The sequence below is a fragment of the Mandrillus leucophaeus genome, unplaced genomic scaffold (genome assembly GCF_000951045.1).
Source record: "Mandrillus leucophaeus isolate KB7577 unplaced genomic scaffold, Mleu.le_1.0 Scaffold349, whole genome shotgun sequence".
NCBI lineage: Eukaryota > Metazoa > Chordata > Mammalia > Primates > Cercopithecidae > Mandrillus > Mandrillus leucophaeus.
Window position 1 is genome coordinate 598,622 of NW_012103687.1, and position 12,223 is coordinate 610,844.

At 46.4% G+C, this 12,223-nt stretch overlaps 2 protein-coding genes across 2 annotated transcripts in view; one reads left to right on the plus strand and one right to left on the minus strand.

The window, feature by feature from the left end:
* The window catches only part of BCR (breakpoint cluster region), an 814,161-nt gene that overhangs the window by 455,129 nt on the left and 346,809 nt on the right, over nucleotides 1-12,223 (minus strand). The window lies entirely within an intron of this gene.
* Nucleotides 2,003-3,296, plus strand: LOC105546066. The gene has a single exon (XM_011989157.1). The coding sequence runs from the start codon at nucleotides 2,158-2,160 to the stop codon at nucleotides 2,740-2,742; it is 585 nt and encodes a 194-aa protein (XP_011844547.1). The 5' UTR covers nucleotides 2,003-2,157; the 3' UTR covers nucleotides 2,743-3,296.

Sequence of the window (12,223 nt, forward strand, 5' to 3'; positions counted from 1 at the left end):
GTATGCCACAGAAGAAATTTTACCAAGGAGGTGAAAGATTTCTACAAGGAAAACTACAAAACACTGAGAAAATGTTTAAGAGGAGAGAAAGAAATGGACAATCATTTCATGCTCATGGTAGGAATTCATAGCATTAAAATGACCACACTGCCCTAAGCAGTCTAGAGATTCAATACAACCCCCACCAAAATACCAATGTCACCACTCACAGAATTGGAAAGTCCTAAAATTCACAAAAAAGGACTAAAAAAAAAAAAGAGCTCAAAGACCCAAAGTCATCCTCAGCAAAAACAGCAAAACTAGAGGCATCCCATTACACTGCAAATTACAACTACAAAATGTTTGACAAGTGCGTAGTTACCAAAATAGTATAATCCTAGCATAAAACTAGACACTTAGATCAATGCGACAGATGAGAGAACCCAGAAACACAGCCACACGTTCACAGCCAGTTGATCTTTGACAGAGCCGACAGAAACACACTGGGGAAAGGACACCCTCTTCAATGAATGGTACTGGGAGGGTTGGACAGCCACATGCAGAAGAATGAACCCGGACCCTTATCTCTCAGCATATACAAAAATCACCTCGAGATAGATCCAAGACTTGAATGTTAAGATACAAAACTACAAAAACACTGGAAGGAGAAAACTCTTCTGGACCTCACTCTAGGCAAGGAATTTATGACGGGCTCAAAAGCCCGATGTGGAGAAGGATGAGCTGGACGATGGCCCATTGGATGTGTGTCCAGCAGAACCCCTGACAGTACACGAGGGAGCCTTAGAGGCCAGGTTCTTCCTTGCTGTGCCCACGCGGGAAGTGGGGATGCTAGGGTCAGAGGCCGGCCCAGACTTGCACGAGCAGCCTGCCTTGTTTGCAGTGGCACTGGGTCCCTGACTTGCAACTGGAGGTGTCTGCTTAAATGGTCCCCCAGGGATGCGATGGAAAGTAAAGACAAAAGTGCCACCCAACAGAGTTGCTCCCTGTGCCAGGTCCCGCAGTCACCATGGATGTGCTCAGCCTGGGGGGCCCCCTGGTGTTCAGGCCCCCTCATGCCCCATTGCCATGGGTGGTGCTCGGGGCCTTTCTCTTTACCTGTTTTCTTCTGAGGGAACTCAGAGCTGGGGCTGCCTCTCCGCTCCCAAAGCCCGTGGGTGTGGCTGCAGGGCTGCAACTGGCTCCAGAAGTGCCAGGCCTTGGGCTTCTCATGCTGCCCTCCATGCTTGCAGCTGGCAAGGGGGCAGGAATCAGCGAGGTGACCTGGGCTGAGTCCTGGGAGTTGGAAGAGGTGGCAGGAAGGGGATCTGAGAAGGAGAACAGGGGGCCTGGTGGTCTGTGTTTCTTTCCAGACACAGGAGCTGTAGAGGGAGCCTCTGCAGCAGATGCTAGGGGAGCACTGGGCCCCGGGAGTCTTGGGACTTGTGTCTCTCCTGCTATGCATCCATATTGGGTGCTTTAGAAACAGCAGGCAGACCAGAAGCCCCTGTTGCAAGTGAAGACAAAGTGTGGGAAGGCCGTGAGGGTCTGCAGTCCCAGATGGCCTTGGCCTCACCCCGCAGTACACTGTTGATGCACTGGAACGCCGCCTCCTTCTCCAGGTCCAGGTCTTCAGCAGTGACCCGGAACCCCAGCTCTAAGGGAGGTGGCAGCATCAGAGGCTCCCCTCGCCTGCGTGGCAGCAGGGGAAACTTGCGTCTACGGGGCCTAGAGGTCTGGGATCTGGGGGAGCCAGTCCTCGGGGCGAATGTCTGCCCTGGTGCTGTATCTGCCACCTTTTCACACTGGGTGTGACCCAAAGAGGCAGCCTGAGGCCTGGCCTCACTCACTGTCTTTGAGGAACTGAGGGTCAGCTGGCAGTGGGATGAGGCTGGCCCCCCTGTCCTCCTCCGTTTTAGCCATGGGAAGCCTCCCGTGGAGCTGTAGAAGCTCGAGATGGCATTTCGTTCGGGACACGAGCTCATGCAAGAGGTCTGGGATCTCTGGTTATATCTGACTTCTGACCTCTGGGCACCTGCTGCAGCTGTGGTTGAGGCCCGGAAATGTGAAGGGCCGCCATCCACTCCACTCAGTAGGGACCCCGACGTGGGGGTCAATGTGGAGGGGGGAGGGACCGCTGCAGCAGCTGCAGGAGCAGAAGTGCCAGGCCTTGCTCTTCTCATGCCCCCATCCATGCTTGCAGCTAGCAATGGGGCAGGAATCAGCGAGGTGACCTGGGCTGAGTCCTGGGAGTGGGAAGAAGTGGCAGGAAGGGAATCTGAGAAGGAGAACAGGGGGCCTGGTGGTCTGTGCTTCTTCCCAGACACAGGAGCTGTAGAGGGAGCCTCTGCAGCAGATGCTAGGGGAGCCACTGGGCCCCGGGAGTCTTGGGACTTGTCTCTCTCCTGCTGTGCATCCATCCTGGGTGCTTTAGAAACAGCAAACAGACCACAAGTCCCTGTTGCAAGTGAGGACAAAGTGTGGGAAGGCCGTGAGGGTCTGCAGTCCCAGATGGCCTTGGCCTCACCCCGCAGTACACTGTTGATGCACTGGAACGCCGCCTCCTTCTCCAGGTCCAGGTCTTCAGCAGTGACCCGGAACCCCAGCTCTAAGGGAGGTGGCAGCATCAGAGGCTCCCCTCGCCTGCGTGGCAGCAGGAGAAACTTGCGTCTACGGGGCCTAGAGGTCTGGGATCTGGGGGAGCCAGTCCTGGGGGTGAGTGTCTGCTCTGGTGTTGTATCCGCTGCCTTTTCACGCTGGGTGTGACCCGAAGGGACAGCCTGAGGCCTGGCCTCACTCACTGTCTTTGAGGAACTGAGGGTCAGCTGACAGTGGGATGAGGCTGGCTCCCCCATCCTCCTCCGCTTTAGCCATGAGAAGCCTCCCGTGGAGCTGTAGGAGCCCGAGATGGCATTTTGTTTGGTGCACGAGCTCGTCCAGGAGGTCTGGGATCTCTGGTTATATCTGACTTCTGACCTCTGGGCATGGAGGTCTCTCTGCAGTGGCCCAGGTCTGGGCACAAAGGGAGAGAGGCCTCCATTGTCCCGCAGGGGCTGAAATGCAGACCGTGCATCCCCGGTGACCATGGGGACCCTTCTCTGATCATCAGGATTCTCTTGGACTCTGGGGTCCTTGTCCTGCTCAGGCATCCCTGCCCCGCTCTCCTTGAGGTCCCCTCAACAAGATCTTCCCTGGACACGAGTCTGGGGACAGCCAGGTGTTGTGGGCCCCAAAGGGGTGACTCCCTGCTCCTGGCCCCACAGAGATTCCTTGTGCTCAGTGCAGGGGCTGAGCTGCAGGACGCCCTGGAATTGGAGCACACAGCACTGGCTTGCTGTGGTACCTGTACAATCAAATTGAAGGCAGGATCACCAGGAAGGAACACAGGGCTTGAAGGATCACGGAAAACCTTCTTGGAGTTGTCTTGACACCACTGATGCCAAGTGTCCGGGTGCTTGTAGGATGGCCTGCCACTCCGTCCAGGGACAGGAGCAACCGGGAGATCCCACAAGCAAAGTGAACTGGGGGATGGGCTGAACGGGCTCCAGGCAACTGAGCCCTACTGGCAGGTCCTCGGCCGCAGGCCGGGACAGGAATAAGGGGCACAGAGTGCCCAGGTAACCGCTCCTGGGAGCAGTGGGGAACCGTCCAACGCTTGAACTCTCGAGAGCTGAGCTCTGAGGTCCTCGTCGAGCTGCCAACTCGGCCGAAGGCTAAGCGAGCAGTTCTTCTGTTGCCAGGCAACGCGCCTTTTAAACCTGAGGGAGTGGGTGCGCGTGCACAGAACGCCGCGAGTAATAGAGCGACCTTAACGGATTAGCCTGGCAAGATACCGGCGGGAAAGGCACCTGCTGGTTGCCAGGCAACGCATCTTTTAAACCTGAGGGAGTGGGTGGCGTGCACATAATGCCGCGAGTGACAGAGTGACCTTAAGGGATTAGCGCGGCAAGGTACCTCTGCAAGATACCTGCTGGCAATGGCGCCAGGCGGACGTGGGGAGTGGGTACGCAATAGGTAGTGGAAGGAGAGACTCCCGCACAAAGGTCGCAGGAAGAACAAGCGCCCACAGTGGCTGCAGATCCGCTAGTGGATCACTGAAGGTTCCTGCTCTCCCGCTGAAGTGGAGATTGTAGTGAACTGAGATTACACCATTGCACTCCAGCCTGGGCAACAAGAGCAAAACTCCGTCTCAAAATAAAAAAAAAGAAAAAGAAAAAAAGAGACCGGGCGTGGTGGCTTATGCCTCTAATCCTAGCGCTTTGGGAGGTCGGGCGGACAGATCACGGAGATCAGGTGTTGGAGACCAGCCCGGCCAACATAGTGAAACCGAGTCTCTACTAAAAATACAAATTTAGTCAGGCATGGTGGCACGCGCCTGTAGTCCCAACTACTCAGGCAGCTGAGGCAGGAGAATCACTTGAATCAGGGAGGCAGAGGTGGTTGTGCGCCGAGATCGCGCCACTGCACTCCAGCCTGGACAACAGAGAGAGGCAGGCTCCCTCTTAAAAACAACAGGAAAAAAGAGGTGAATGGTTATGAATTTAATGCACTTTTATGCCTGTGTTCTTCAATTTGCTTAGGAAACACCCACACTTGAGAGCTAGACTGTGGTTCTGACTGTGGACATGAAATACATGGTTTCTCGCAAAAAATAGATACTGAATAATTACGATTTAGTTGAACTAGAAATCCATTCGGTTTCTTCCATATTTTTCCAAAAAAAATTTTTTTTTTTTGAGACGGAATTTCGATCTTGTCGCCCAGGCTGGAGTGCAATGGCGGATCTCAGCACTTGCTGGCAATGGCGGGAGGCTGGGGGACGCTCCTGCAGTAGGTACTGGAAGGAGAGGCGCGCACAAAAAAGGCATTGTAAGAGGGGGGTGCACAATGGCTGCAGATCCGCCAGTGGATCACTGAAGATTCCTGCTCTCCTGCTGAGGAGAGCTGAGATCGCACTATTGCACTTCAGTCTGGGCAGCAAGAGCGAAACTCCGTCTACAAAAAAAAAAAAAAAAAAAAAAAAAAAAAAAAGAAAGAAAAGAAAAAAAGGAGGCCAGGCGTGGTGGCTCATGCATCCCAGCACTTTGGGAGGTCGGGACAGGCGGATCTCGAGATCGGGAGTTGGAGACCGGCCTGGCCAACATGGTGAAACCTCATCTCCGCTAAAAATACAAAAATTAGCCAGGCATAGTGGCACGCGCCTGTAGTCACAGCTACTTGGGCGGTTGAGGCAGGAGAATCATTTGAACCCGGGAGGCAGGGATTGTGGTGGACCGAGATCAGGCCACTGCACTCCAGCCTGGACAAAAGAGTGAGACTATGTCTGTTTTTTTGTGTTTTTTTGTTTTTTTGTTTTTTTTGAGACGGAGTCTCCCTAGGCTTTCTCCTGCCTCAGCTTCTGGAGTAGCTGGGACTACAGGCGGCCGCCATCACGCCTGGCTAATTTTTTGTATTTTTACTAGAGACAGAGTTTCACCGTGTTAGCCAGGATGGTCTCGATCTCCTGACCTCATGATCCACCCGCCTCGGCCTCCCAAAGTGCTGGGATTACAGGGGCAAGCCACCGTGCCCGGCCCGGAGTTTTTTTACGATTACTCAAATCAGTCTCCTTGAGCATTTGAGGAGCAGAGTTTGTGAGGACAGCTTGGTGGGTCGGGGGAAGCCAGTGGGCCAAGAGTGCTGATTGGTTAGGGATGAAATCAAAGGGAGTTGAAACTGTCTTATTGAGCTGAGTCAGTTCCTGGGTGGGGGCCACAAGATCAGATGAGCCAGTTAATCCATCTGGATGGTGCCAGCTGATCCATCAAGTGCAGGGTCTGCAAAATTTCTCCAGCACTGATCTTAGGAGCAGTTTAAGGAGGGTCAGAATCTTGTAGCCTTCAGCTGCATGACTCCTAAACCGTAATTTCTAATCTTGTGGCTAATGTGAGTCCTATGAAGGCAATCTAGTGCCCAGACAAGAAGAAGGTCTGCTTTGGGAAAGGGCTGTTACCGTCTTTGTTTTAAACTATAAACTATAAACTAAGTTTCTCCCAAAGTTAGTTCAGTCTACACCCAGGAATGAGCAAGGACAACTTGGAGGTTAGAAGCAAGATGGAGTTGATTAAGTGAGATCTCTCACTGTCTCAGTCATAATTTTGCAAAGGCAGTTTCAATCGTGATAAGAGTGGATTTCCTTGTCTCATTTTTGATCCTATGGGGAAAATATTCAGTCTTATGTCATTAAGTATAATAGCTACAGATATTTCATGTATGCCATTTATCAAGTTTAGTAAATTCTCCTCTATTTACGTGGAGTTTTGCATTTTTTAAATCAGGAATGAATGTTGCCTTGCCAGCATCTATTGTTTCTCAACTTTTTAATCATCGCAATTCCTACTGGCATGAGATGTTATCTCATTGTGGTTTTGATTTGCATTTCTCTGATGATCAATGATGTTGATATATAGACCAGTGGAACAGAACAGAGACCTCAGAAATAACACCACACATCTGCAACCATCGGATCTTTGACAAGCAATGGGGAAAGGATCTTCTATTCATTAAATGGTACTGGGAAAACTGGCGAGTCTATGCAGAAAACTGAAACTAGACCTCTTCTTTACACCTTAGAAAAAATTAACTCAAGCTGGATTGGACTTTACTATCATGTTCTGATTGGATGAGAGCAAGCACTAGGACAACCAATCTGAGCATGAAAATAAAGTCCAATCAGAGTAGGCCTAGAGGTTTTTCTCTCATCCAATCAGAACATGTAGTCCAGGAATCCCATTGCCTAACATCAGTATAGGAATCCTGCTGAGGTGGGGAGTGAGGCCATGCTTTCCTGCCTAAGCCTGCCAAGCTGTTCGGTGCTAGCTTAGGAAGCCACCTACTACGTACTACACGCCGGAGGCTGGAGGCTGGAGGCCGGAGGCCGGAGGCTGGAGCTCACGGGCACTGTGGCTCTCCTCACGCCTCGCCTCGCTGTGGTAGGTGGCGGCTACCGAGACTGCAGCGTCCCGGGAGCGATAGGAGGGCCGCCAGCAGGGAGAGCTGCTCCTGTCCGGCTAGAGGATGAGGAGATGGGAGAGCAATGTGCCCCACGTTGGAGGCTGGGGCCTGTGACAGCGCACCTCCCCTCGCTGCGGTTGGTGGCGGCCACGGAGATGGCAGCGCAGCTGAGGAGGTAGGAGAGGAGAAAATAGTTTTGGGGTAGATGGAGGGGTAAAGAGGGTGGTGAGTGTCCAAGGGAAAAAAAGGACGGCGAGCAGGAGAAGGCGTTGCAGACCGAGGGTGAAGAAGATGGTGGAAAAATAAGTTTTTGGGTAGATGGAGGGGGAAAAGAGGGTGGTGAGCAGCAGGGGTGGGGAGAAAGCTTTGGGAAAAGATGGGGGAAAATGTTTTTGGGTGGATGCAGGAGCAAAAGAGGGTGATGAGAGCGCGACGGGGGAAGAGGGTGGCCAGGGAGAGGGGAAAAGATGGTGCTGAGCGGTAGAGTGGAGAGGGCTTTGCGAAAAGTTGGTGGGGGAAAATGGTGGGGAAAAAGTTTTGGGGTAGATGGCAAAAGAAAAAGGGGTGGCGAGAGGGAGGGGGCCGAAAGCAGTAGGGAAAAGAAGGTGGGGAAATAATGGTGGGGGACCAAAGGTTTTGGGTAGATCTTTTTCTGATTTTTAAATTAGATTACTTGTATTTTTGCTTTTCAGTAGTCTTGCTTTTTGTGTATTAACCGCTTGCCTGATGCATAGTTTGCTAATACTTTCTTCCATTTTCTGGATTGTTTCTTCATTCCACTGATTGCTTCCTCTGCTTTGCAGAAGCTTTTAAGTTTAATGTAATTCCATTTGTCTATTTTTTGCTTTTGTTGCTTGTACTTTTGATGTCTGTTTGAAAATTCCTTCTCCTAACCAATTTCATTAAGCATTTATCCTATGTTTTCTTCTCTAGTACTTTCATAGTTTCAGGTCCTACATTTAAATCTTTATGTTGAGTTGAATTTTGTATGTGATAAGATAACGATGTAGATTTATTCTTCTACATATGAGTGTTGGGTTTTCCTAGCACAGTTTATTGAAAAGATTGTTATTCCAGAGGGTGTGTTCTCTGTGCCTAGGTTAAAAATGAGTTGACTGTAAATGCGTGAATTTATTTCCGAGTTCTCTATTTTGTTTCATTTATTTATGTCTGTCTGTCATTTGTCTTTCTCTCTCTCTCCCTGCCCCTTTTTTTGACAGTGCCATGCTGTTCTGATATGATACTATAGATTTGCAGTTACTATGGATTTATAGTATATTTTGTAGTATATTTTGAAATAAGTGTGATGCCTCCAGTCTTTCTTTTTTTCAAGATTCTTTTGTCTCTTTGAGGTGTTTTGCGTTTCCAAGTGAATTTTAGAATCTTTTTTTGTCTGTTTCTATGAAGAATGTCTGTAGTTTAACATGGATTGCATTGATTCTGTAGATCACAATGAGTGATAGAGATATTTTAACAATATTCTTCTAGTGCATGGACAGGAGATATCTTTCCATTTACTTGTGTCTGCTTTAATATCTTTGATCTATGTTTTATAGTTTTCATTGTAGGATCTTTCTTGGTTATGTTTATCCCTAGGTATCATTATTTGGGGGGGTTAGCTACTGTAATGAAACAACTTTCTTGATTTCTTTTTTATGTGTTTCACTATTGGTGCATATGTGTGCTACTCATTTTTATATATTGATATTGTATTTTGCAACTTTACTAAATTCATTATTTCTAGTAGGTTTTTTGGTGGAATCTTTAGGGTTCTCTATGTATATATGATCATGTCACCTGCAAACAGGAACAATTTGACTTTTTTCCCCCCCAATTTGGATGGATTTTATTGCATTCTCCTGTCTAATTGCTCTAGCTAGGGCTCCCAGGACCATGATGAATGAAAGTGGTAAAAGTAGCCACACTTGAACAAGATCTTAGAGGAAGAGCTTTTAACTTTTCCCCACTGATTACGATGTTAGCTGTGGGTTTGTCATATACGGCCTTTATTGTGTTTTGTTCCTTCTGTACTCATTTTGAGTTTTGATCATGAAGGAATGTTTAATTTTATTTTTTCAGCATCTACTGAAATGATTATATGGTTTTTGTTCATGATTCGCTGAATGTGATGTATGACATTTATTTATTTGTGTTTATTGAATCATTCTCATATTCCTCCAATGAATCCCCAAGTATTTTCTTGAGGATTTTTACACCTGCGTTCATCAGGGATATTTGCCTGTGGTTTTCTTTCTGTGTTGTGTCCTGGTCTGTTTTTTTTTTGTTTGTTTGTTTGTTTTGTAGCAGGGTAATGCTGACCTCATAGAACAAGTTTGGAAGCACTCCTTCCTCTTCATTTTTCGGGGAATATTTTGAATAAAATTGGTATTACCTCTTTTAAAAATGTTTGGTAGAATTCAGCAGTAAAACCATAATTTTTCTGTTTTTCTTTGATGGCAGATTTTTATTACTGCTTTAATTTCATTACTTATTATTAGTCTGTTTGGGTTTTTTATTATTCTAGCTTGTGAAATTGCTATGTTTCCAGAAATTTATCCATTTCTCCTAGATTTTTTCAAGTTGTTTATATATAGGTTTTTTAGTAATCTCTTATGATCCTTTGTGTTTCTGTGTTATCAATTGTAATGTCTCCTTTTTCATCTGTGATTTTACTGCAGTTTTCTTTCTCTCTTTCCTAGTCTTGTTACAGCTTTTCAATTTTTTTTTCAGAAACAAATCCCCCACTTCTTTGTTCTTTTGTCTTTTTGTAATTTTTTTTTTTAGTTTGTATTTTTAAAATCTCTAATCTTCATGATGTGTTTCTTTTTATTAATTTTAGCATTTAATTTTTTTGCTTTTCTCATTACTTGAAGTGTACTGTCAGGTTGGCTATTTGAAATCTTTCTACTTTACTGATTAGGCATTTATAGCTATGCACTTTACCTCTTAACAATTGCTTTTGCCACATCCCACAGGTTTTGTTATGTTGTGTTTCTATTCTTGTTTCAACTAATTTTTACTTTCCCTTATTCATTTCAATGAATTTTGAATTTTTTCATTTATTGGTGGTTTGTGAGCATGTTTTAATTTTCATGTATTTGTACAATTTTTAAAGTTCCTGCTGTTACTGATTTCTAGTAATATTCCACTGTGATCAGAAAAGATAGTTGATATGATTTCAGTTTTTAAAAATGTGCCATTACTTGCTTTTCGGCCTAACACATAGCCTATCCTGGAGAATAATCCACGTGCTACTGAGTAGAATGTGCGTTATGAGGTCGTGGAGTCATACAAAGCTGTGTAAATTTCTGTTAGGTCCATTCGGTATAGAGTGCAGCTTAAATGATGATTTTTTTTTGTTGTCTGGATGATCTGCCCATTGACGATAGTGGTGTGTTCATTATAGTGGAGTGTTGAGGTACTCTATTATTATTATTATTATTTTTTTTTTTTTGAGATGGAGTTCCTCTCTTGTTGCCCAGGCTGGAGTGCAATGGCACAATCTCAGCTCACTGCAACCTGCACCTCCCGGGTTCAAGCGATTCTCCTGCCTCAGCCTCCCCAGTAACTGGGATTACAGGCATGTTCCACCATGCCCTGCTAATTTTTTGTATTTTTAGTAGAGACTGGGTTTCTCCATGTTGGTCAGGCTGGTCTGGAACTCCCGACCTCAGATGATCCACCTGCCTTGACCTCCCAAAGTGCTGGGATTACAGGCGTGAGCAACCACACCTGGCCGGAATCTTAAAAAGTTTAATACATGGAAGTAGGGTAGAATGGTGGTTACCAGAGACAGGGAGGTGGGAGAAAAGGGGATCTGTCGGTTCAAGAGTACAAAGCTGCAGTTATGTGATTATAGTTAATAATACTATATACTGGAAATTTGTGAAGAGAGTGTATTTCAAGTGCTGTCATCTAACTATATGAGAAGATAGATGAGTTCATTAGTTTGACTGTAGTAATTTTTAACTATGTGTGTATATATATACAAACACACATGTAGGGTATATATACACAAACACACATGTATATTTTCATATATATGAATCAAAACAGGCTGTCCACTTAAATATATTCAATTTTATTTTAAAAATAAAAATGTGAGACAAAGAAAAAAAGCATGCATATAGTCTTAAACTCAATTACCGATATAAATAAGTGCACTGCTAATCAGAGCAGTGAATTAAATGTCAGTTACATTTGTTTGCTTATATTGTAACCTTTCCTTTTATTTTCATGTGTTTTCTATTTATAATTATGCAAATACTTAATGAGTTCACAATGCTACTATATATTAAATATGCTCACCATATTTGAGAGGTGATGAATGTTACAAGTTTTAGGTCATAGTCTCTTGTGTTATTTTCTGTTGGTTTGTATTTTAAAACATTCACCACCACCAAGAGATAGCCTGGGTTTTTCTCATCTTCACCCACCATGAAGACTGTTATAATGAACGCCTCTGAGCATATATCAGTATGGGCAACTAAGCATACTTGTGACAGACAGCTTCTCAGATTTGGAATCGCTGATCCAAAATCAATGAGTTCCTGAGGTCAGCCCAGTTCTAGCACAGGCAGAGACAGAAAGCCTGCAGGAAACTTTGGCCTTGGGGTGGAGCTCAAGGGGAGAAGTGCACTCCCCATGGGCGTAAGTGGGAGATACCTATACTCAAACTTTCACAGGTATCTAGTACCTCTGAACCCAGGGAGGCTTTTCTGTCTATTCTGATTGCATAGGTGAATGATGGTGTCTGTCTCTCCATGAGTTAACATTTACTTTCTCTGTTCTAAAACTAGTTCTTGACCGGGCATGGTGGCTCATGCCTGTAATCCCAGTACTTTGGGAGGTCAAGGCCGGCAGATCACGAGGTCAAGAAATCGAGACCATCCTGGCCAACATGGTGGAAACTCTGCCTCTACTAAAAATACAAAAAATTAACTGGGCATGGTGGTGGGTGCCTGTAGTCCCAGCTACTTGGGAGGCTGAGGCAGGAGAATTGATTGAACCTAGGAGGCAGAGGTTGCAGTGAACCAAGGTTGCGTCATTGTACTCCAGCCTGGAGACAGAGCGAAACTCCATCTCAAAAAAGTTGGCCTTCCGCTGTCCAAAATGCTGTCATCTCTTCTTCCACAGTTTGTCTGTGTGGGTTTGTAGCTTTAAAAACTTTATTTCTGGCCGGGCGCGGTGGCTCAAGCCTGTAATCCCAGCACTTTGGGAGGCTGAGGCGGGTGGATCACGAGGTCAGGAGATC